Below are 26,445 nucleotides of genomic sequence, written 5' to 3'. Positions count from 1 at the left end.
AGATGTACTCCAGAAGTCGGATCCACCACAGCCTGCAGTGCCAGTAAGTGCTTTTCCTCCATCCAGAATGATCTGTGACTTGGACCATCCCTCCGATAGCACAGTTGCCAGAAACCAGATGCACGCTGCCTGAGATGGCCTTGGATCTGCAAGCCCTACTTGTGCTTGAGAGTCTGCAATAAAGAAGTTTCCCTTGGGCTGAAATATGTAGGAAATGTGGGAGGCACATAAATTTAGAAAAAAAAGGAGATCCATCTTTCTAAAAAATCTTTAGTGTTTTGTCTGTGGTAGTATCTAGCCTTATCTCTATATAATTACAATCCAATTATTAAAGTTGAAATTTTTTTTAAAGATTTATTTATTTATTTAATTTCCCCCCCTCCCCTGGTTGTCTGTTCTTGGTGTCTATTTGCTGCGTCTTGTTTCTTTGTCCGCTTCTGTTGTCGTCAGTCAGCGGCACGGGAAGTGTGGGCGGCGCCATTCCTGGGCAGGCTACACTTTCTTTCGCGCTGGGCGGCTCTCCTTACGGGGCGCACTCCTTGCGCGTGGGGCTCCCCTATGCGGGGGACATCCCTGAGTGGCACGGCACTCCTTGCGCGCATCAGCACTGCGCATGGGCCAGCTCCACACGGGTCAAGGAGGCCCGGGGCTTGAACCGCGGACCTCCCATGTGGTAGACGGACGCCCTAACCACTGGGCCAAGTCCGTTTTCCCTCAAAGTTGAAATTTACATTTGAATGAAATCAATAGTACAATCTTCTTAGAGAAGGAAAAAAGAGAACGACAGCTTAGTTGTGGATTTTTTATATCACTTATGATCAGAAGTCCAATGTAGGGAGAGTTCTGAAAAAAGTTGCACTTTCATAGGTTGCATATTTTAAAGGCATGGGAAGAAAGACAAGGTTAGCACTAAAGATGTGAATTTGAATACTGGTCTGGTTACAGTCTGTACAAGGGACTGCTAACAAATGAGTCCTGTAACTGAAAACCTAAATGGGACCATTTGAGGAGAGGAGCAAGTGTCCTAACCCAGTGCCAGGGAACTGAAATGGAACTGTTGAATTGGGTTGGTGAGAACTGAGGGATACGCCAGGGAGATGCTAGTTCCCAATATGCAAATCGGTCAAACATCTGATATTTTTTAAAGTATATTTAGTAAGTTTTTAAATTGGGGCTGCTACTGGGCAAAACTTGCTGTTGTTACTGCCTTTTTCTTTGCCTATTTCCCTTCTCCTCCCTGACTACCCAGAGGCCTGAGGCTCCGTCTGCCCCTCAATGACAATAATCTGCTGACAGGGAGGACCTGATATTAATTATGTTTGCCTTTCTTTATGTGTATTTAAGCCAATGCATTATTTCTCCAAAAGGTTTTATACTTAAGCCTTGCTTTAATTTGTGGAATATGAAAGGACTGAAGGGTTTAATTGCCACTTTTTTGGTACCGTAAATCTTTAGCTGAGTTTTTTGTTCTTTTGGAGAAAAAGATCCCTATTTAATTTAAAGAGTGATAGCAGTGTCTAGACTTACCTAGACAGACATTTTCATTCATCCACTCACCCCAGCTGACCCATAACAACCTATACTTTTCAAAGAAGGACCTCAATAGCCCAGGAAATCTGACCATTATGGGGATAAGTTGGCAAGTAAGGAAGCTGAAAATAAAATCAGTGAAGTGGAGATGGGGGTGATAGCACCATCTCCTCCCCTCAGCCCCTGCAGCCTCAATTCTTTCCAGGTCAGCTGTGGGAAACTTTGACCAGACCTACCAGCCCTGGGGGAGGGTATCTCCTCGTTGTACCTTAGGACACAAGTTAAGACCCGTAAAGAATTCTAAAACCTCATTTCATTAAATTGATTTGCTCTCCTTGCTCTCCAGCTTTTAAAAATAAAAATGCCAAAAGGAATCATCGGTGACTATTTTTTCCAACCTACTCTCTTAGGAGGGAAGGAGTACTAAATAAACCAGGGAACAAAATAGGAATAACAAGAATATAACAAACAAAAACCATTAGAGAACATGAACACAAAGTGTAATTCAAAAATTAAATTATTGAACAACACCTTTTATTTCAAGGCAGTTTACAATCCCCTCCCGTGTTACACTATTTCAGCTGCTGAATTTGATCAAGAGATGTATTCCCCGTTAAAGGAGTGTTTTTTTAATCACTTTTAAGTTCCTTCTAAAAGTTGTTAAATATAAACGTACCAAAGATACTGCCAATTCCTTTAGAAACACATGACCCCCAGCTTCTTGGCTTCCTTCACGCACTAAAGAGCCCTTTAGTCATCACCCAGTGTCACAATGGGCGTGACTCACAGCGCGAGGAGAGAACGTGAGGACTCCTCGCACATGTAGGTGCTCGGCTCCCCAGAAGCCCAGGCACCTCGGCCTCAAAAGGATCAGGCTGGGCGGGGTGGCACACTTCCTTCCTCTGCACAGCAGGAAGATTGCAATCAGGCCAGCAACCCATGAACAGCTTCTGCGTCCCAATTCATCTTTCATAAGGTAACTGATAACTGGCTTTTGTCATTTATTCCTTCACTTCTCAAGACAATCTTCAAACTTCTTGATTTTCCTCTCTCTTACATAGCTCATCAAGTTGTCTCACGCTGTGGTCAACATTGCTATTAAAAAAGAAAGATTTGAGAAAATAGTGAAGATTTGAGAAAATAGTGATGAGAGCAGGCCCTTTTCACTATAGAAATGATCACCGGGTTTACCCAAGATCTTGCCTTGCCTCGAACATCCCCAGGTCTCATTCGGAATGTTCTTTAGCACTCTAGAGTCACAGTTACATTTACATTTATTTGTTAATCTCTCTGTGCCCATTAGAGGGATTTGTAGAAGAATTTCTTATTGGGACAACAGATTTGCTAACTGCAGGTCTGATCAGTTTGTCCACCTGCTTTACCAATATTATCGAATGTTGGTTTATGTGAATGCACACACCCACATGAAACTGGGTGAGAAAAACGTCTTCTAGGCCATAAAGAAGCAGGACTTAGAGTATGTATTGGATCCTACTCAGATAAGAGCAATAATCCTGCTTCAGATATTTACTATCCATTAGGATCCAGTGATTTGGTGTTCCTAGTGTTCCACCTAAAAGAGGCTGCTTCATTTTCACTTTGACTCAAAATACAATGGGAAACGGGGAAGTTCAGTTTTTTCCAGCCTATTAAAGGCCCAGTGATTCCAGTGGTAGTTTTGAGACAATCTCTCTCCCTCTCTCCCTCCCTCTCTCCCTCCTTCTCTCTCTCTCTCTCTCTCTCTCAATAGCTTGATTTTTAGTACTTGGGAGTAAAATTTAAATAAAACACACTTTTAAATTAAAAATCAATTTAGGAGTCTACAAATAACTCTGAAATGGTCCACTAGACTATTATTAGCTCAAGGGTAGGGTTTATGCCTTATTTATCTTAGTATTTCTTGGCATATGTTAGGGGAATTAAAAATATCCTGGGCTAGATACTTTATAAAATGAAAGCTAATTGTATCATCATCAAATTGAATTTTTGGAATTTGAAAAGTGTGCCCAAGTTTTAGAACAAACCTTAATGTTTAAATAACAAATATATATCATTATCTCATATATTTCATACAGGGAAAAATATGAATTGGGATTAAAATCCTTACTTTAAATCAAAGCAAATGTCACTTTCTTAAGGTACGGTCTTAAAAAACTCAGACCTGGGGAGTTGATGTGGCTCAAGTGGTTGGACACTTGCTTCCCACATGGGAATTTCCCTGGTTTGGTTCCCAGTGCCTCCTAAAAGCAAAACAAAAACAAAAACAACAAGCAAACAAATGGAAAAAAAAAAAAACTCTTGGGAACGGACGTGGCTCAGTGGTTGAGTGCCGGTTTCCCACATATGAGGTCCTGGGTTCAATCCCTAGGCCCCATACCCCCCAAAAAAAAGAGAAAAGAAAAAAACAGCTCAGAACTTTTTCTTCTACTCAAATAACTGCTGCTGAAAGAAGTACATTAAAGATTTGAACGCAACTTTCTGCATTCTCTATATTCCACATTCTCTTTAAAACCTTGTGACTACACTCTATGATCAAAATATAATATATGATTTTTTCCAGTTGGGAGTTTCTATTCAGTGATCATAAACGTGTTTTTTAAAAAATAATGCCTCATGTACCACTGCTGTCATGAAGCATGTCAGCAAAATGAGCATAGTAGAAACTGGAAATATTTGATTATTGATGTTACGGTGCATTATAATTAAAAAGAAATTTTCTGAGGAAAGGCAAAAGAAAACCAAAGATGCTTTTATCCTTAGAACTAAAAATGCAAAGCATAGATACAGCAGGGTTTCCCTATAAGAGCAGGTGGGCACAACTAAGTCAGGAGGGAGAGAACTTTGTTCCGAAGAGTCTAGTGGTCAAGGAGCGCCTTCATACTGTTGAGTGAGGAAACTTACATTCCTATGACAATGAATACCATCTCAGTACTTTTTTGTTTTGTTTTTTTATCATCAGACTCTCAAAAGAGCACTTTTTGCTTAATGTAAGTACATTTCATGTAGAAACCCTTGGCTCCTTTAAAAAAAAAAATCAGAATTCTGGGTGCTCAACTAGAACTTCCTTCTAAATAGAAACAAGTTTTTATTCATATGAATTAATTTTTTTTACTTTACCTAAAGAAAAGTGCAGAAGAAATTTCTGAAAGACAACTTTCATTAAAAAGAAACAGAGAAGGAAATTATGCGTAAGATGGCAGAGTGGGAAGACCCAGGAATCTGTTCCTTCACCAGAACAGCTATTAAACATGCAAAAAACTGTCTGAACCAATTATTTTGAAATGCCAGAGTCTAGTAGAACATTCTACAGCATTCAGGGACGAGCAGGAGGAAGAGGCTGGTAAATTACAATAAATACTAGAAAATTGCTTTCTCCACACAGGAAAAATATGCCCTTTCACATACAGATCAAACTGTCCAATGCAAAAGACAAGGAGAGGGTTCTAAAAGTGGCAAGAGAAAATCAATGTGTTATGTAAAAGGGAGTCCCACTTAGATTTAATGCTGATTTCTCATGAGAAACCATGGAAGTGAGCCTGCAATGGGTTGAAGTACTTAATTAAAGTGCTGAAAGACAACAATTTCCAACCAAGAATTTTGTATTTGGTGATACTTTCAAAAAAGATGGAGAGACTAAGACATTCCCACATAAAGAAAAGTTGAGAGAGTTCATTACCACAGACTTGCCTTACAAGCAATGCATCAGACTGAAAGGAAAGGACACTAAGTGGCATAAGTGGCAAAGTGGCATAAGGAAATAAAGATGTCCAATTAAGGTAATCATTTGAGTAATTATAAATGCCAGTACTGTAGTATTGTATTTTTTGGTTTGTAACTCCATTTCTTACTTCCTACGAATGCTAACCTGCAAATGCATAGAGAGCAGTGATAAAGTTATGGTTTGGGACATACAATGTTCAAAGATACAATTTGTAACAAGAACAAAAAAAAGATAGGGGAATGCAGGAATATAGGAACAGTACAGTGTTAAGTGTATGCTATTGAAATCAAGTTGGGGGGAATGGGTGTAGTTTAGTGGTTTGAGGTCCTGCTTCCCATGTGTGAGGTCCTGGGTTCAATCCTTGGTACTTCCCCTTAAAAAAAGTAAGCTAGCACAAAAATAAATTAAAAAAAAAAAAAAAGAAGATAAAAAGAAATTACGTTGGTATCAAATCAAATGATTGTTATGTATTAGGACATTAAATTTTAACCACATGGTAACCACAGGGAAAATATACGAAAAATACATCCAGACAGAAAGGAAAAAGCTCTCAATATGGTACAATTAAAAAAAAAAAAACACCCAAATAAATATGAAAGTCAGCATTAATGGAAGAATTGAGGGACAAAAAGAGGTATAATGCTTACAAAGACTAAATAGCAAAATGGCAGAAGAAAGTCCTGCATTATCAGTAGTGATTTTAAATGTAAATGGATTAAACTCTCCAGTAAAAAGGTAGAGATTGGCAAAATGGATAAAAAAGCATAGCCCAACTATATGCTGTATGCAAGAGACTCACCTTAAATTCAAAGACATAAGCAGGTTGAGAATGAAAGGATGGAAAAAATATAACCATGCAAGTAGTAACCAAAAGAGAGCTGGGGCAGCTATATGAATATAAGATAAAATAGACTTTAAGTCAAAAACAGTTACGAGGGACAAGGACAGTTATTATATACTGGTAAATGGGTCAATTCAACAAGAAGATGTAATAGTTATACATATATATGCATCTAACAGCAGAGCCCCAAGATATGAAGCAACTATTTGACAGAAGTTAAGGGAGAAATTCACACTTCTACATTAATAATAGGAGACTTTAATATTTAATAATGAAAGAATTACTTCTTTCAATAATAGAGAGACCATTTAGACAGAAGATCAAAAAGGAAATAGGAAACTCAAACCATACTCTAAACCAACTAGACCTAACAGACATAGAGAACACTTCACTCAACAACAATAGAATGCACATTGTTCTCGAATACATGTGGATTATTCTGTAGGATAGACCATATCATAGATCACAAAACAACTTTCAATAGATTAAAAAATATTGAAATGATGCAATGTATCTTTACCTACTACAACAGAATGAACTTAGAAATCAGCAAGAGAGGGAGAAATGGAAAATTCACAAATATGTGGAAATTAAGTAATGTACTCTTAAACAACCAATAGGTTAAAGAGGAAATCACAAGGGAAATTTGGTAATAGTTTGAGAAGAATGAAAATGAAAATACAATATAACCAAAATGCTAATGCTCTAATCACTAGAATCACTAGAATGAATGAATCACATTCCTTTGATGTTGATTCAAATCCAGCCATGAGTTCAATAAATTCAAAATAAATATTTTACAAATCCTTACCAGAGTGACTGAGAAGTTTTAAGATTCCTTTCTAACAGGAAGTCCTTTGTGTAGTCATGTGGAAATAAAATCAGGTGGTATGGGAGATTGAGCTGAATCTAATACAATCAAAGGGTTATCATGCCCAGAGAAACAGACTGGTTGACAAACATAATCAATCTTTCTTTCTGGAATTCATAAATAATCTCAAACTGCCACAGATGATATTACTGAAACTAAGAGAGTTTAAGTAATTCATCCAAGGTCATAAAGGTGGTAGGTGGTAAAACTGGGGTTTGTACCCAAGTCTATCTAACTCTTCTTTGCTTTTTATGTTAGCACACCATGCTAATGGTGGAGATGAGCTTATATTCAACAGGTCAGTTTGTTGACATTTCCTAAGAAATGTAGAGAGAAGCTAAAACAGCGTAGTTCTCTCCATTGGTTTTACTCTCAGTTGCAGACATAACAGTACCATCTTATTTAAACCATCAATAGAAAATTATCTGGTAAAGTAAATGTCATTGTCACAAAGTAAAGATTCAGCTTTATTTTTCCTTGTTGCAATTTCTGGCCCCAAACCTCGGTACACCTCAGTCATTATAGCCAAGAGGATGCAACACCCAAAGACAAGAAAGACTGCTCTCCTTTGACACCTTCCATTTCCAAATAAAACTCAGAGCAGGAGTTCATTTGTCACAGATGAAGATTTTGTTACCACAAGACAGCTTTGACCACATCTTTTTCCTGTGTGCAACCAGAGGAAATAACTAGAAAGAATTCTATATTTATTTTTTCTTTTTACTGTATTTTTTTTCCTAAAGGGCAGAGGTAGGTAAATAAGAGAAATGAAATCAATGAATCTTATTTTAAATTTTTTAAAAATTCACTAGGACAAGAGCCCCAGGAAGAGAAATTTGAAAGAAGCAGAAGTGGGCAAGGACTGCAATCAAGTTGCAATATTTTTCTATAGCTGCTTTCAGGCAGTTGCTATTGAGCATTCTGCATGGCAAATGAAAGAGATTAGTTCTCCTTTTTTGTTCCTTTTGAATCTTTGTAGCAAGGTAGAGAATTTTTATAAAGTGTTTCATTGCTCTTATGGACTGATAAGACTGTTTATCTCTTTGCAATTCTTCCTTCTCTTAAACAGTCTTATCAGTCCATAAGAGCAATGAAACACTTTATAAAAATTCTCTTTTTCCATAGTTTCAGAGTCCAGAGATGTAGTTTCAGTTCTAACCACTCTCAGGCAAATGACCTTGTGCAAGTCACAAATGGGTATGATATCCACCTTGGCTCATGGAAATATTTTTAGTACATGAACATTTTTCAAACTTTTTATAATTATCTATGTTGGAAGTGTGAATATTATATTGACTATTATCATTTTACCCCAGTGAAGGTCAGATTAATAATTACCTCAGGTGGTAATTGGGGGAGCTAGAATTGAACCTCTGTCTGATTTTGAGGTCCAGGCTCCTTATGTCTGCATTACTGCCTTGACCCAAGAGATTTACACCCCCACTAAGCAGCTTGTGGTGAGAATAAATGGAAGACAACAAATGAAGAAATGACATTAGCCACTAAGGTCAATGCCCTGAGTCTCTGAATCTTTGGGACCAGGGAGCCATGTGGCGGTGAACCCCGGGGGCAGAGTGTGTTGAGCCAGGTCCATTAGTTGCTGTTATTCACTTACTTCTCAGTGGTCAATGAACCAATAGGCCATCAACCTGCTCTGTGTACAGGTCATGTTCCCAGCGGCTCTTTTGGTTAAAATACCACCAGCGATCAAAGTTTTACGTGCTGGTTTGTCATGGTTCTGTGATGTAGAGGAATGTGCAATTTAGTGACTGAAGAAGAACCAGAAATTTGGATAATGGCATTTAGGGTAGGGACAGGCTTTTCTGAACTCTAGGGTAGTGTTGATGGTCTCTAGGATTCAGGCCACAGGCAGGGACACCAACGTCTAAAAATGACTATCAGTCCAGAGGTGTAGCTAATGAAGACAACAACAAATTTTCATGTGAGCCTATTGCAAACAACAAAAAAGTCCCTTTCTGTTTGCCTGTCACCCAGGTACAATGGGTTTGCTTAGAGAAGGAGGAAGTTGAGAGGGATGTGGGGACAATAAGGAAGGCAGTGAGCAGCTGGCTTCTTGGGTCTGAGGTTTTTTTCTCTCCATTGGTTGTAGACTTGAGCTTACCAAAGAGTAGAAGGCAAATAGCTTAGTGCCCAAGGTCACTAGGCTCTAAAGTCTCAGGTCTCATTTATTTTGTGCATGGAACCCAAAGCAGACTAGTGAAGATTTCCTCAGAAAAAATGCATGTTTTTTTTTTTTACCCCTTGCTAATTTTAACTTTTTATTTTTGAAATTATTTCAAAATAATTTTGGTGGATAAAAGTGCCACTGTGTTATCAGCAGACGCATGATGTTGGTTTGTTCCATACCTGGTGATGTTAATTTTGATCACTTGATTAAGGTAGTATCTGTCATATTTCTTCACTGGGAAATTACTATTTTTCTCTTTTTAATTAATAAGGATCTTGTGAGGGCATTTTGTGAAATTTCATAAATACTGTTTCGTATCAGAGTTTCACCCACTAATTTAGCATTGCTCATTCTTGCTTGAAGCTACTATTACTCTGTTACCAAATAGTGCTTTTCTATTCCATCATTCCTTCTACTTTTATTAGTTGGCATTCTACTCTAAGGAAAAACCTCCCCTTCACCTTTATTTATTTATTCACATCAGAATGGATTCAGAGATTCATATTTTATTCAATGAGTTATAATCCATTATTTTTTAATTGTTTTTAACAAATCAAATTTATTGATACACATTAATAAAGCAGACAATTCATCAAAAGTGTACAATCTAGTATTTGTTTCGATACTCAGATTGTTCCATACTTGGCCAGTGTAAGCTGCCTCCTATGTCCCTTTTTTCTGTTAGAAGTTACCAGGGATTGACCCCGGGATCTCATACAAGGGAAGAAATTGCTCAACCCCTGAGCTATACCTGTTCTGTCCTATGTACTTCTGGTATGTCCCCAACATTGTTTGAGTACCTCCTTACTTTGTAGCACAAGATATTCCAAGTTTTTGTACTTCCGGCCAGCAGCAGACCTGAAATTAGTTTTTGCAAGGATCTTTTCACCAAACGTGATATTTAGAAATCAGAATTTAAGTACTTGATGTAGACGTATTTATTCCTGTTGGAGTTTCATTGCTATATGAAACTATATCAGGTAAGTTAAAATAGATAACTTTCTATACAAGCTATAGAAAGTTATCTATTTCTATATCTCCATATCCATAAAGCTCATACTGATTCCTCTATTTCTAATCCCACTCTACAGGTTTCATTCAAGTCTCCCCTTTCCATATTTGTAACTCCCCTCTCTGACAGTGTGAAATCTGGTTTCATTTATCCATGATTTATTCACTTATTTTCTCAATCAGATAACTTGAAATTTCAGGATTATCTGTCTTTTAGTCATGACAGAGCCATTGATTTTTTTTTTAAGATTTATTTTTATTTATTTCTCTCCCTCCCCCCCCCCCAACAAGTGGTCTGTTTTCTGTGTCCATTTGCTGCGTGTTCTTCTTTGTCTGCTTCTGTTGTAGTCAGCGGCACTGGGAATCTGTGTTTCTTTTTGTTGCATCATTTTGTTGTGTCAGGGCTCCGTGTGTGCGGTGCCATTCCTGGGCAGGCTGAATTTTCTTTCGCGCTGGGCAGCTCTCCTTACGGGGCGCACTCCTTGTGTGTGGGGCTCCCCTACACAGGGGACACCCCTGCGTAGCAGGGCACTCCTTGTGCTCATCAGCACTGTGCATGGGCCAGCTCCACACGGGTCAAGGAGGCCTGGGGTTTGAACAGTGGACCTCTCATGTGGTAGACGGACGCCCTAACTACTGGGCCAAGTCTGCTTCCCCACCATTGATGTTATGTGGTTTTATTTATTCTTCTTGTTGAACTGTATTTTGGAGGAGAATGTTCTAGGAAATGTAGACGTATATAACAGTCATTAACACAGCCACCTGAAAAGTGAGATTTTTAAAAAATTCATGAAATAAAACAAGAGAATTAAAAAGGAGACCTACTATTTTAAAATACAATAAAATATTTAAAAGTTTGTGGCATCTGCTTATTTATTAGCACATTAAACAACACGTTATGGTGTTGTTTAATTCTGAAGTACTGCTGAGCATAAATCCCATTTTAGGATATCTGCAATAACTGCAGTGTGACCTAAAAATAGTTGTTATTTCTAATTAGTGACAAAAATCACAGGTACTACAAATACTATTGTGGCTTATCATTACTTTCATAACTAAAAGATGTGATCAATTTCAGTCACTGTTTAGAGAAATAAGGATATAATTTTTTTTCCCAACTGAGTATACCTCTCTGAATCCTATCCACAGATCTTCTCAATGATCTGTGGAACCCCATTGCCTGAAGAGTTTTCATAGAAGTTGTCCAACTGAACTCAAGCCCCTTGGCATACACAGGACACAGAACCTGTCTTCCTTGGTGCTTCCGTTCTCCCTGATCTCTTGTCCATTTTCCCTGTCTCTGGGAATTCTGCCAGACATTGTACTAGAACAGAGGAGACCACAAAGGGAGATGACCATGCAGCAGCAGCTATTCCAGATGCCAGCTGTCGCTTTGGGCCAGCAGACTCTTATCCCAGCCTCTCAGCCTCCATGAGCTAGGTGCAAAGAGTTGCTTCTGTCAGGTCAGCTTCAACGCTGCTCACCTCCACCTCAGCACACAGGCATTCCAGGGCTCAGTGCCTCCCTCATGGGGTCCTACCATGGTAGGGCATAGGAGTCCCCTAGAGGCAGTTTAATACAGTTGACAGAGATCCACATTTAAATGCCAGATATGCTAATTATGTGGCTTTGGGCAAATCACTTTATTTCTTTGAGCCTGTTTCTTCTTCTATAAAATGAGCTAAATAAAATGCTCACTCTACCTCACAAGGCTGTGGAGAGGATCAAATGAGACCTACAGGTAAAAGTGCAGTGTGGAATGCTTTACAAATGTAAGCCACTATCATGAATTATTATTATCACTCCCGTCATGCTTGTCCCTGCCGTAACAGGACCACAAAAAACTTCCCGCTCATTTTCACTCTCTGCTCTAGGGAAAATTAAACCCCACAATTATTTCCCTTCTTCAAATAATTCCCATGGGAGTTTGGGTTGCAATAAAGGCAAAAGAGTTCATTTCCAGATTCAGGGAATAAACTAAACATTTTGTCATTTAAAAATCATTTATCAAGACCAGAGTTGAGCAAAACATTACACTAGTTGAATTTATACAATTTCTTAAAATGTCTAAATATGTAATTTTAAGAGAGATAGTTATACCCACCCAAATTATACATTTTTAATATTTTTGAGGAGAAATCCTGCCACATGGTCATTGATATGCAACATATCAATAATTCCTACACAGTAAAGATTTGGGAAACTTATACCAAGTTATTAATCTACGGAGGCTTCCAGGTAGTCTAAAAATTTGACTGCTTTAGAAATAATCACAGCTGTTCCTCAAAAATTAATGAGGCCCCCAAATCTACCATATTTTAGTTTTTTCCTATGGTCTAACTTTTATCAATTGATAATTCCCTTACCCTTTCTTTAGTTATAGATCTTTTGGGAAGGTAAATGAAAGCAGAGCACAAAATTTCCTCAAGAGGTAAAGATACAATACATTGAATTAGTTTTTATCTGAAATAATTTATTCCTTACATAGAAGCAGAAATCAAATTGTATATATATTGTTCAATATGTTTATATTCCTTATTACAGAAAGATATAGTCACACATACTGTCTTAGTTTGCCTCAGGGCTGCTGATGCAAAGTACCAGAAATGGGTTGGCTTTTATAATGGGAATTTTATTTGGGGTAAAAGCTTACAGTCCCAAGGCTGTGAAATGTCCAAATCAAGGCACCATCAGAGATGCTTTCTCACCCAAGTCAGCTACTGGCGATCCTGGCGTCCTGCTACGTGGTGATCAGGCACATGGCAGGGCTGGTCTCCTCAGCTTTGAGCTGCTCAGTGGGCCAAGCTCCTCAGGGGCCTCTTTCCCTGCCTGCTCATTCCAGACTCTGGGATCTCTCTCGGCCTCTTGGGGCTGCTCTGCCTTTCTGCAGGTCCTCTTTCTCTCTACTTTCTCTTTTCCCTCACATGGCTGGAGCAAAATGGCAGCTTCCTTTTCCTGCGCAGCTCTTCCTCTGCATCTCCATTTTATATAAGGCCCAGTGAAAGCAAAAACCCAATCTGTGTCTCACCTCACAGACACAGGCCAATCAAAAGGGCCCCCTGCCCACAGCAATTAGTTCAAAACACAATCTTTTTCTTTTGAGGATTCATAAAAGAACCTCAAACTGTCACACATACAGAAAAAAATCTAGAGAAAAATACGTCAAACTATTGAGTCAAATGTGATCATCATTACTTCCTTCTTCAAATTGTTCTGCATTTGCTAATTTAACTTTTATTTTTTAGCATTTTTTTATCGCCCCCCCCACAACTTTTTTTGTGTGCCGTCTGCTCTCTGTGTTCATTCACTGTGCGCTCGTCTGTGTTTTGTTTTTGCTTGTCTCCCTTTTTGTTGCATCACCTTGCTGAGTCAGCACTCCGAGGCACTTGCGGGCAGACGGCTCTCTGCAGTACGTGGACGAGCCTGCCTTCACAAGGAGGCCCTGGGACTCAAACCCAGGGCCTCCCGTATGGTAGATGGGAGCCCAACTGATTGAGCCACAGCTGCTTCCCTGCTATTCAACTTTTAAGTTACTTTTAGAAGCAGAATAAAATGAATAATTAAATATATATTTCAAAGAAAAAAAATATTTTCAAAGGAAAATCCAGGAAATAATTATAAGAAAATAAAGTCCAAACAAATTTTATAAAATTCTTTGGCCTTGCAGGTCCTTTTTGATCCTGGTTTCCATGAACAACGATGATACAGAAGCATTGGCAGTTCTAATTTGAATTTTCTTTCTAATTTTCAACATTCAGGACACCGTCTTCTCTTACATGAGAAAGGAATATCTGTTGCATACAAGAAAAAATGTTCCTTTGGGTGTTAGCTATCCTAATCCTCTGCGGTGTTCTATGGAATTACAAAGGACAACTAAAGATCGCAGACATTACTGATAAGTACATTTTCATCACTGGGTGTGACACAGGCATTGGCAACCTGGCAGCCAGAACTTTTGATAAAAAAGGATTTCACGTAATTGCTGCTTGTCTGACTGAATCAGGATCAACAGCTTTAAAGGCGGAAGGCTCAGAGAGGCTTCACACTGTGCTTCTGGATGTCACCAACCCAGAGAATGTCAAGAGGACTGCCCAGTGGGTGAAGGACCTAGTTGGGGATAAAGGTGAGTAATGCAATGAAGGGGACAGGAGGACCAAAGCTAATTTTAAATAAATATGTTTGGATTTTAAACGGTCTTTCAAGGTAATGTCTCCTAAATTCCAGCTGTGCATTTCTTCAGTCTCAGGATAGTTTCTGGGCAGTTCCAAGTCTCAGGCTTTCTGTGTGCAAGAAAGACAAAATTTACCCTGTCTTAAGTCATAGTGGGTGAATTGAGAACTGAGGTGAAAGTTTTGACTTTCCCTATTCTTCTCCAGTGAGGTCCTACTCTTGTCACATATACTGCAAAGGAATTTAGGGATAAAATCTACAGAATAAGGGAGCAATCCCCAAACTGCCATCCAGATACCTGGGACCTCTTCACACTGTGCAGTGGTTCCAGAGCTCACATATTTTCATTGAAAAGAGTAGAGATGGCCTGACAAATTGAGGATAAGTGTCTTACCTGGTCATGGTAGAATACTGAGTCATTGGATACCCACTCTACATTAGATTCAGCTAAGATGGCTGCATTCTGAACTAGACTTTTATTGGCTTTAAACGAAAACTTTCATGGATGAAGATATTTGGAGGCACAAATGAAAAAACAAATGTATTTGGTTTTCCTCTCTCATATCTTCATCATACCATTGAGATCTGTACCATTGAGATCTACTGCTTTTGTGGTACAGATAAAGCTCCAGATAAATTTTTTTAGGAGGTACAGGAGATTGAACCCAGACCCTTGTACATGAGAAGCAGCGTTCAACCGCTGAGAAACGTCTGCTCCCCTCCAGATAATTTTTAATGCTTAAATTTCAAGTACCTGTAACAATATTAGAGATTTCCTGTCATTTAAAAAATCTGAGTGAATGATTGAATTTCTCACCAAAAATAAACATGAAATGGATCAATTGTACTTTGTCCATAAAGAACACCTTAAAAATATTCTCTGATCATGGCATCTAGCAAGGTAGTTAAAACAGACCAATTTGCCCTGCATCTGAGATTAAAGAGCAGAAAATTTTGCCAAATGAGTATCGGTGTTTGACATTCAGAACCAGAAATAGAATAACAGCAAAGTTGGCTTCCTGGAACTATTTCGGTTTACCCATGCATACTCTCTTATTTCCCCAAACTGCGAATATGCCAAAAACGGGAGTATGACTAGAAGGAGGAAATGGCACCTTTGTGTTAAGCACCATATTTCCACCAAGAATGCCCCTGCAAGTGCCACCTTCCACCGCCACGCCTCCCTTCCTTCCTCTCTGTTCTAGGTCTCTGGGGTCTGATCAACAACGCTGGTGTTCTGGGCGTGCTGGCTCCCACTGACTGGCTGACAGTGGAGGACTACAGAGAACCTATTGAAGTGAACCTGTTTGGACTCATCAGTGTGACATTAAATATGCTTCCCTTGGTCAAAAAAGCCCAAGGGAGGGTTATCAATGTCTCCAGCATTGGGGGTCGACTTGCATTCGGTGGTGGGGGCTATGCCCCATCCAAATATGCAGTGGAAGGATTCAATGACAGCTTAAGGTAAAACAAAGTAATTAAATTGTTAGGAAATAAGAGTTACTAACATTTATTAAATGGTTATTATGTAGCAGACATTCTTATTCAGTGTTTTAAATTATTCCCAACTTATAGATGATATATTAGTCAGTGAATGGGGTACTGATGCAAAGTACCAGAAATCTGTTGGCTTTTATAAAGGATATTTATTTGGAGTAGAAGCTTACAGTTACAAAGCCTAAAGGGTCCAACTCAAGGTTACTTCCTTACCCAAAATCTATTGCCACATGTTGAAGCAAGATGTCAGGGAACATCTGCGAGGGTTCAGCCTTCCTCTTTCCTTGTAAGGATCTGTGGTCCCAGCTTCTTCCAACATCAACTGTAGGTTGGCATAGAGTTCATGTCTCTTTCTGGGGCTTGTTTCTTTCCTGGCTCAGCAGCTCTGTTCTTTTCACAAGGTTGGTTATAGACCATCAAGGCTCATCTCTCTTCCCGGGTTACAGGATCCTCTGTGTATCTTCTCTGTGTTTCTACTTTACTTGCCTTCTTGGTTGATTATCTCTTTATATAGCCCACCAAAGGGGCAGGGACAAGGGGATGGAAAATGAACCCTGTGAGCCCTAAGGACATGGTCAAATTAAACCCCTAATCTTAATATAATTTAATCAAGGGCATCTCAGCTGAATCTAATACAATCAAGGGTCAACATGCCCAGAGAAACAGACGAGTTGAAAACATAATCATTATTTCTTTCTGGAACTCATAAATAATCTCAAACTGCCACAGATGATATTACTGAAACTAAGAGAGTTTAAGTAACTCATCCAAGGTCATAAAGGTGGTAGGTGGTAAAACTGGGGTTTGAACCCAAGTCTATCTAACTCTTCTTTGCTTTTTATGTTAGCACATCATGCTGATGTTGGGAATGAACTTATATTCAACAGGTCAGTTTGTTGACATAGTTAGGAAATGTAGAGAGAAACTAAAACTGTGTAGTTCTTTCCATTGGTGTTACTCTCAGTTGCAGACACAACAGTACCATCTTATTTAAACCTCAATAGAAAATTATCCGGTAAAGTAAATGTCATTGTAACAAAGTAAAGATTCAGCTTTATTTATCCTTGTTGCAATTTCTGACCCCAAATCTCAGTACACTTCAGACATTGTAGCCTAGAGGAGGCAACACCCAAAGACAAGAAAGACTGCTCTCCTTTGACACCTTCCATTTCCAAATAAAACTCAGAGCAGGAGTTCATTTGTCACAGATGAAGATTTTGTTACCACAAGACAGCATAACCACATTTTTTTCCTGTGTGCCACCGAGAACTCCAGAGTTCAAAACTAAGAACCAATTCAGCAAATAAGGGCCCCCAACTCAACTAAAATTCCATAGAGTTGAGCTTTATAAGCTTGCTAAACTTTATTTTCGCATGTGTTTTCAACCTATGACACAGAGTTTAAAAAAGAAAAGGTTGAAGATATTTATTCAGAGATTGTCTCTTAGGTCACAGAGCCAGGAACACTGCTAGGGAGTCTGTGACCCCAGCATCTCACATTAAGGGGATCTGATTTACCCTACCTTTAATCAATGCTTTTAGAGACTATTAATCAACAACTCAACACCTATCATGATCTATGCCTCCCAAAATTTTAATATTTTGTGTTTTTGGTTCTAATTTCCTTTGAGACTCTCTATTTGACCCATAGTTTATTTAGAAGTATGTTGTTTAACGTTAAAATGTTTGGATATTTCCCCCTTATCTTTCTATTATTTACATCTAGTCTAATTCCATTATGATCAGAGAATATATTTTGTATTATTTTCTTGATGTTTGTATTGTGACAGAGGTTATGGTCTATCTTAGTGAATGCTCTAATTACCCATGAAAAGAATGCACATTTTGCTTTGTTTGGGTGGAAGTTTCTAAAAATGTCAATCTGTCAAGTTGATTGGTGGTGGTCAATTTTTCTACCCCCTTACTAATTTTCTACTTGTTCTTTTGATTGCTGAGAAAGGAGTGTTGAAATCTCTAATGAAAATTACGAATTTATCTGTTTCTATTGATGAATATCTATTTTAGTTGGCCCACAGGCTGCTGATGCAAAGTACCAGAAATGCATTGACTTTTATCATGGGAATTTTATTTAGGGTAAAAGCTTACAGTTCCAAGGCCATGAAATGTTCAAATCAAGGCATCAGCAGAGGTGCTTCCTCACCAAAGTCATCTGCCACATCGTAAAGCCAAGATAGCCACCAGTCTTTGCTGGGGTGTCTGCCTTCCCCTTCAGAATCAACTATCTCCCAGAGCTCAGCTATGGACAACCAGGCATAGCCTTGTCTCTTACTGGGCCTCCTCTCTCAGACTTTCAGGAAATCTCTGTCTTTCTGCAGCTGTGGGCAAATCTGAAATCCTTTCTCCGCCATGGCCAGATCAAGCAGGCAGAGCTCCCTTTTCCTGTGTGTTTCTCTTTGTGTCTCCATTTATATTTGATTCAGCAAGAGGGCAGAGATGCCTCACTGACATAGTCTAGTCAAAAGGGTCTCACACCCACAGGAATGGATTAGTTCAAAAACAATCTTTCTCTTTTGGGAGTTCATAAAGAATTTCAAACTGTCTTTTGTTTTTGCATAATATATATTAAGGCTCTTTTGTTAGGTTCATATGCATTGCTGCTTCTTAAGTGAATTTGACCCTTTTGTCACTGTCTCTTTATCCCTAGTAATTTTGTTTGCTGACAACAAATGCTCTTAGTCTTCTTCATCTGAGAATATCTTTATTTCACCGTAATTTCTAAAGTATATTTTTGTTGAATATAGAATTCTGGGTTGAGAGCTCTTTCCTTTCAAAAAGTTAAAAATGTTATCCTACTTCCTTTTTTATGCTTTTTCTTTTAAGGAGGTATCAGGAAATGAACCCAGGGCCTTGTACATGGGCAGCAGACACAGGGGAAGCACACAGTCAACCAATGACATCTGCTCCCCATTCCACTTTTTTCTGTTCTCCATGGTTTCTTTTTTATTATTATTATTTTATTTTATTTATTTCTCTCCCCTCCCCCCCACCCACCCCCCATTGTCTGCTCTCTGTGTCCATTCGCTTTGTGTTCTTCTGCATCCACTTGCATTATCCGGTGGTCCTGCATCTCTTTTTTGTTGCATCATCTTGCTGCATCAGTTTTCATTGTGTATGGTGCCTCTCCTGGTGGGCTGCACTTTTTTCATGTGGGGTGGCTCTCCTTGTGGGGTGCACTCCTTGCACGTGGGGCACCCCTCTGTGGGGACACCCCTGCATGGCACAGCTCTCCTTGCATGTGGCAGCACTGTGCATGGACCAGTTCACCACACAGGTCAGGAAGCCCTGGGTATCAAACACTGGGTGCTCCATATGGTAGATGGATGCTCTATCAGTTGAGTCACATCCACTTCCCTCTCTATGGCTTCTGATGAAAAAATCTGCAGTCATCCAAGTCACTGTTCCTCTATAAATAAAGTGTCCTTTTTCTCTGGCTACTTTGAAGGTTTTATCTTTGTCTTTAGTTTTCAGCAGTTTGATTACGATGATAATGATTCTAGGCATAGAGTTCTTTGGGTTTATCATGTTTGGAGTTCACTGAGCTTCTTGAACCTAAAGGCTTGAGTCTTTTGCCAAATTTGGGGAGTTTTCAGGATTATTTCTTCAAATACCTGTTCTGCAATACACTCTGTTTCTTTTCCTTCTAGGACTCTGATAACACAAATTTTAAACCTTTGAATTTGTCCCACAAGGCGTTGAGGCATGTTCACTTTTTTCTCTGTATTATTCAGATTGGATAATTTCTGTTAATGTATCTTCAAGTTCATTGATCCTTTCCTCCATCATCTACATTCAGTCATTGAGCCAAACAGTGAATATTTTACTTTGGTCATTGTCTTTTTTAATTGTAAACTTTTCATTTGGTTCTTCTTTCTAGTTTTTTATTTCTTTCTTGAGGTGTTTTATCTTTTCATTTACCTCAAGGTGTTTTCCTTTATGTCTTAGAGCATTTTTTATAACCCCTTCCTTTAAGACTTTGATAATTCCAACCTCTGTGTCACCTCAGCATTGGCATCTGCTGATTGCCTTTTCCCATGAGAGTTGATATTTTCCTGATTCTTCATATGCCAAGTAACTTTGGATTGTATGTTAAATAACGATATACAATGAAACTCTGGGATTTGTTTAAATCACATAGAGAATGCTGATATTTTTGTTTTAATAGGTAATCAACCAGGTGGTGTTCAGGCCACAACTTCTGACCAGTCTTCTATAGTTGCAGTTCCAATGTTTGTTCAAAGCCTTTGCTGCCTTATTTTCACCTGTCCCACATGTGCACCATCTAATAGACCATCAGGGCTATTCTTTCCCATAGTTTGCCTTTCAAGGTTAGCTCTACACATGAGGCTGAGCCCAAAATCAATAAACATATTTATGGGGTCATTTTTCCAAACTCTTCCCTATCCATGACTTTCTGGTTCTCTGTACTCCCATCCAGTCAGAAAGTTGGGGTTTTAATTACCCTAGTCTGCCATCTACTTCCCACAGCTGTGCTCATTATGGGGCCAAGTGGTGGGAGGAAAGAGAGAGACAAAAGCAATAGGGTTTCTCCCTACTCTCTTAGACAACAATAACACTCACTGAAGAGAAAGTGTCCCTCCTTCAGAGTTTTAGACAACTACAGGCCCCCACTTTTATCATTGCCATGCTGCCACCACCATTGCCACAAAATTGCCTGGGGACTGGGCTGTGAGAGAACAGAGAAAAGGCAAAAACAAAAAACAAAAATAAATTTTAAAAGAGCAGTTTTCTCCATTCTCTGAATGTTAGGATTCCCATTTGCTGCTCCTGAGGCCAGAACTAGAGAGCTTATCCTAGAGGTTCTGGTTTGGGACTGAAGTCAGTCCAGACTAGGGGACACCAGAGTGGAAGAAAAACATGGGACCAACTGTTTATTCCTTGGTACCTCAAATTCTGGTCTTCTTCCCTAATTTGCCTACTACTTTGCCTTTTGAGAGTTCTTAAATAGGTGTTCTGTGCATTTTGTCCAGGTTTGATAGCTGCATTCAGTGGGAAAGATGGAGGGAGTATGCTTAATCCATCTTGCCCTGAACCAGAACCTATCAGTGCAAAGCTTCCAAGTTGCATGTGTTTGTATCAAAGTTCTGGCATGAAGTGGAGGCACTCTATAGTTGGGTAAATGGAGAAAGTCTACTTAAGGGACTATTTACAAACATGTGGAAGAGGTACAGCAACATCCCAAGGACAGGTATAGAATCTACAAGCTAAAAACAGTAGTGGTATTTCTACCCATAGGACTGAAAGAACAAGGAGACAGGGTAGTTTCCAGAACCTAAAGACCTAGGGGTATCACCTTTGGATGAAGGATGAAATTAACAAATGTTGATCCTCAGGAAGAATAAGTAGCCAGAACTGTGCTGTGCCTCCTTGCTTCCTCTGATCTTCTGCCAGTACTTCTAATTGACTGTACCTAACAGAAACCAGAATATAGTTAATACAGGTCAGCCTCCCAAAGTGTAGTGCTGTAGAAAGGTGGAGAAAGGGTCTGGAAGACCAAATGGAAGGTAACCAGCTGAATAGTGCTGTGATTAAGAGAGAAGACAAAGTTTAATACAGTCTAAACCATGGGTCTAAGTTTAGTTTACTAATAAAAGCAGGTTAGATTATTCTACTGAGATGAATAAAGATAGAACCTCTATTTTGCCATTTGGTCAAGTTGACAGGCTCTTCCAAGAATTAAACACCATGATAATGGTGCAGTACTTCTCAACATTATGTGCTTTCAAATCACCTGTGTGTCTCATTTAAATGCAAATTCTTATTCTTTGGCTCTTGAGTAGAACCTAAGATTCTACATTTCTAATGAGGGCCCAGGTGATGTCAGTGGCCCAGGGATCACACTTATAGTAACAAGACCTTGGGATTTCCATTAATCTCTTTTGTTCACTCCTGGTTCCACTGTATAAGCAAAATTCAGTATACTTAGAGATTTACCCTAATTATTTATAAAAAAAGATTTCAACTAAGAGATTCATGCAATTCTGTTTTCGATGCAATTATACCATGCCTGAAAGTAATCAATAAAGATTTTTATGTCTTCCTAAATTACAGAACCGGTACTGGAAACAGTATTGTGCATGCAAGCCAAGGACCAGTAGCAGACCAAAATTTCTCTATAAAGGAGCACTTAGGGGGAAGCAGTCTAATTGGGAGAATGCTAGGATACTTTGAAGGCCTCTTGATTTTACTTACCTGGTAGGCTTAGATTAGTAGCTTAAAACTATTTGTCCCTAAATTATATGTTCTTTTCAGGAGAGGGTGGGTAGACAAATCTTCCCAAGTTTACCTGTGGTGCTGCCACTTTTAAAATCTGAAGGTCATCAAACTTCGAGTAAAATAAAACTAAGTTGGGAAGTGTTCTTTTTTTTTTTAATGCAAACACAGACTTTTCAAGGTCAAGCTAATTTGTATTTTTAGTAAAATATACATCAAATTACCCAACAGGTATGCTGCTAGAAAGCAGACTCTAAGATAAATTAAATCATATTTTAAGTTCGTTAATTTTTAAAAATCTTATGGTGACGATTTCTGAGAAATGAATAATTACTTTCCTATATATGCCTTGTGGAAATATAAATTAAATTTAAGAAATTATTATTCATATACTGCTTTGCCATACATTTTGGTTTGCTTTAAAGAAAGGGGCTCCACTATTCCATTATAACCTCAATGCCCAGTAAATAAGTAGATTTTTGGTTTTCTTCAGTAACAGGATGAAAAAGCTTACTGAATGGCATAGGGAGCTGGTTAGTCACGTCAGGGATTGTCACACTGTGTCCTGCAGTATGTCGTTATTTGTGCTGCAATCTCCTCATTCCTGGAATGGTGGTAAACTTGCCCATCCAGGAGAGTCATTAAGAACCCAGGGGTTCTTAACGCAGGGGCCCTGGGTCCATGGAAAGTTTTCAAGGGTTCTGAGAGCTTGAATTGGAAAAAGTCAACTTATTATCTTTATTTTTTCTGACCTCTAGCTAAAATCTAGCATTTCCTTCACTTATGAATGTATGCAATAAATAATTTATGGTAGTATTCATTTCACCTGACTGACAAAGGGGTCCATGGGACAAAAAAAGCCTAAGAACCCCTGCATTAGTCTATTGCACCATGAGGTACGTTGAGTACTGAGAAGAAATCTGTCTTTAACCCACACAGTCGTTGACTTAGTGAGTTAGTGTGGTCTAGAGAGAAAATGCTGGATGGGGGTGCATCCACCCAGATCCATTTCCTGTCCTGCCTCTCATCAGTCCTCACGTCACCACCCTGAATTTCAGTTTCTCCATCAGCAAAATGAGAGTAGAAAAAAACACTCCTTTCCAATACATCCAATTCTGTGACTCCATGAAAAGATTCATAACCAAATACAAATAAATCTGGTATAAACATTTTCAATGGGTTCTTTTCACAGACGGGACATGAAAGCTTTCGGTGTGCACGTCTCATGCATCGAGCCAGGATTATTCAAAACAGGATTGTCAGATCCAGTAAAGACAACTGAAAAAAAACTTAATATTTGGAAACATCTTTCTGCAGACATCAAACAGCAATATGGGGAAGGTTACATTGAAAAAAGTGAGTGTCCAGGTATACCCAGGATCCTTTTGGGGTTCAATGTCCTTAGACAGCATGAAAGAGACTCAAACATAAATGAAAAAACAAGTTTCCCAGAGTAATATACTAAAAAAAGATCTTTCATATGGATCAGGGATCCATATTTTTTCCAATGTCATCCCTTTGTTTTTCCAAGTGTTTATAAATATTTATTGAGCATTTACTCAGTGCCAAGATCTATTCTAAGAGGCTTATGAGTTATATCACTTACTCCTCAAAAGAATTGTTGGAACAGTCAGTAAAGGCTTGGAAAGAATAGCAGCATTAGCGACACCTGGAAACTTATTAAAAATGCAAATTCTTGGGCCCTACCCCAGGCCTATCAAATCAGAAACTCTGGAGATGGGACCCAGAAATCTGTGTTTTAACAAGCCATCAAGGAGAATCTACTGTCTGCTCAAGTTTGAGAACCACTTTTCTAAAGAAAACATGACTGCAGAAATAATAGAAAATCTTCACAAGAGGCCTAGATTATAATGGCAAATTCACAATAAATTCCCTCACATGCACCTTCCTCTTCCTACCCTATGCTCACACTCTCTTTTCCTTCTTCCAAAGAGTAAACACTGCACTTTTGTCTCTTTTGACAGGTCTGGACAAACTGAAAGGCACTAGATCCTTTGTGAATGTGGACCTCTCCCTGGTGGTAGAGTGCATGGAGCATGCTTTAACCAGTCTCTTCCCTAAGACCCGTTATATCGCTGGAAAAGATGCCAAGACTTTCTGGATACCTCTGTCTCACATGCCAGCAGTGTTGCAAGACTTCTTACTTATGAAACAGAAAGTGGAACCAGCTAATCCCAAGGCAGTGTGACTCAGCTGACCTCACTGCCTGCCCCGGGCTCTGAGATTGACAGATTTCAAGAACACATCTCCTTTTCAATTCCTTTCCTTACCTGATCCAACATGGACTCATTTAGAAGGTTATGCTTCTTTTGATAAAGGAAAGAGTCCCACTATCACTAGTGATGAACCTGGGGATCCCTTCTCAAGTCTTCTTTGAAAAGAAGAGCAGGGGTGGCACATGCCATAGGTAGAGCCTGCTCAGTATTTAGGTTCTGGGAGTGGATGTGGTTCATGAAATTGAGCTCCCGCCTCCCACATGGGAGGTCCCAGTTTTGGTTCTCATTAGCCCTTAAAGAAAAACAAAAATTGACAATGAACAAAAGCAATGAGCAAAAATATCTATCAGCCTATATATATATAGGCTTTGTCTGCTTGGAATGATGTGAGGGGAATTGGAAGACTTTCCCATCCTAATGTTCCCACATAGTTCCCACCATTGAGACTCACCTCGTAAACGTTAAATATTTATCCCTTCTCCAAATATTAAGAGATAAAACAGGATACATTAACAAATAGATCAGATGTATTAGGTTATCTTGCTGAGAAAAAGACCCTGAAGGACTGCAACTTAATTCTGGCAAGCTCTGATGGGGACTGGAAAAGGGTGGGAAATGAAGCATTGTGGGACACTGATATAAGCTAAGGGGACAGCAGAAAAACACTAGATGAGACTCAAGTAGGAGGAAGAAAAAGAGAGACAAAAGAAGAGAACAAAGGAAGAAATGGATATAAAAGTAGAGATAAGGAGGTTCCAAGACAAGCCTCCTAAACTACAGGACACTGTAGAGGGTGAACGTCGTATTCAAGGCCACGTGAACACAGATGTCTGGTGGAAAGATGGCACTAGTAGAGTAGCAGGATATTAGTTTCATTCCAAGAGAAGCAAAAATGTAAGCAAAAATGGTGACTGTAAAAATAACAAGCCTTAGAATGATGCCTGATATAATTCATAGCCAAGAAAGTTGGAAATCCTTCATTTGCGGTATCTCTGAAGTCCCACAGAGATATAGAGCTAAATTAAAAGGCTCTCTTTAGCCTATGGTTACAGTGAAATCAAGTCTTCTACTTACTCATATTCATGGTTCTAAATTGGATTGACCCTGGGCCCACACTCCATCCAAAGGAAGCAGTTCCCTAAATGACTGTTTCCTGGATTTCAGCATCCAATATCACCCTCAAAGGTTTGCTGAATATTTACATGAAGTCTGGAGTCTCATAATTTAACTTTTGTTGCACAAATATAGTTTAAAGGAGCCAGAGAAATCACCAAGCTTGTGGTGCCTCTGCACACACAGGTACACACATCCTTAACTTATTGTGAAGAAAATATTTAATATCTGCTTCTTGAACCATGTCCATTTGAAGGTATCATTGTATTGATTTTCACTCACCCTTCTGGAAACATCTGCTTATGAGATTATTTCCTTTCAAGTTTATAACATGCGCTGGACATTCTTTTCATTATTTTTTTTTTGGAGGTACCCAGGACCTCATACATGGGAAGCAGGTGCTGGACCACTGAGCTATACCGCTCTCTCTTTTCATTATTTTGAGGAAAGATACATTCATCCTTTTCTTTGCATCAGAATGAAAAAAATCACAGCAACAAGATAGGAAAATTCTCAGGCAAACTTAGCCACGCTATTATCACTATCTATCTGTGAGGTCACTCTGCCATCTTGGTCCTTTGCCCAGAGACAGCTCACCTGTAGATCTCTGATTTCTCCTGGTTGTAGTTAACTACCTACAGTTTGGTGACCCTCACTCAGCCTGTCCATGGAACTGAAGTTTATCAACACTGAACTGACCTTGAATTCTCAAATCTTGTATTCATTTGACAGCCTTAATAATTTGTAATCTGTTGCTCCATGCCTCCCAGGGCTGCCAAGACTTAAAATCTACCAAGAACCTTCTTTTCTGAACTTCTAACCATTCCAATCATATTGCTGGATCTCCCTAATTGTGTTATTTCCTTTGTTTTGCCTAGACATGAAGTCTTTGCTCATTTTTCCAAATAGCTTTACTTTGGCAACTCCCTGTTTCATCCAAACAAAAATTCTCTCCTTAAACAAATGCTCCCAAATATGGTATCACCTCAAAATAAAGCCAAATATATTCACTTAA

The 26,445-nt window shown here is 39.0% G+C and overlaps 1 protein-coding gene across 1 annotated transcript; it reads left to right on the top strand.

Moving 5' to 3' along the window:
- Window positions 1–2,327: 2,327 nt before the first annotated feature.
- On the top strand, window positions 2,328–26,445 carry DHRS9 (dehydrogenase/reductase 9). Its single transcript, XM_004460807.4, has 5 exons — window positions 2,328–2,506; window positions 13,921–14,285; window positions 15,538–15,796; window positions 23,273–23,436; window positions 24,066–26,445. The coding sequence occupies exons 2-5, from the start codon at window positions 13,973–13,975 to the stop codon at window positions 24,287–24,289; spliced, it is 960 nt and encodes a 319-aa protein (XP_004460864.1). The 5' UTR covers window positions 2,328–2,506; window positions 13,921–13,972; the 3' UTR covers window positions 24,290–26,445.

The sequence above is a fragment of the Dasypus novemcinctus genome, chromosome 7 (genome assembly GCF_030445035.2).
Source record: "Dasypus novemcinctus isolate mDasNov1 chromosome 7, mDasNov1.1.hap2, whole genome shotgun sequence".
Taxonomy (NCBI): domain Eukaryota; kingdom Metazoa; phylum Chordata; class Mammalia; order Cingulata; family Dasypodidae; genus Dasypus; species Dasypus novemcinctus.
The sequence above is the reverse complement of the archived record's forward strand: the minus strand, read 5'-3'. Positions and strand labels throughout refer to the sequence as shown.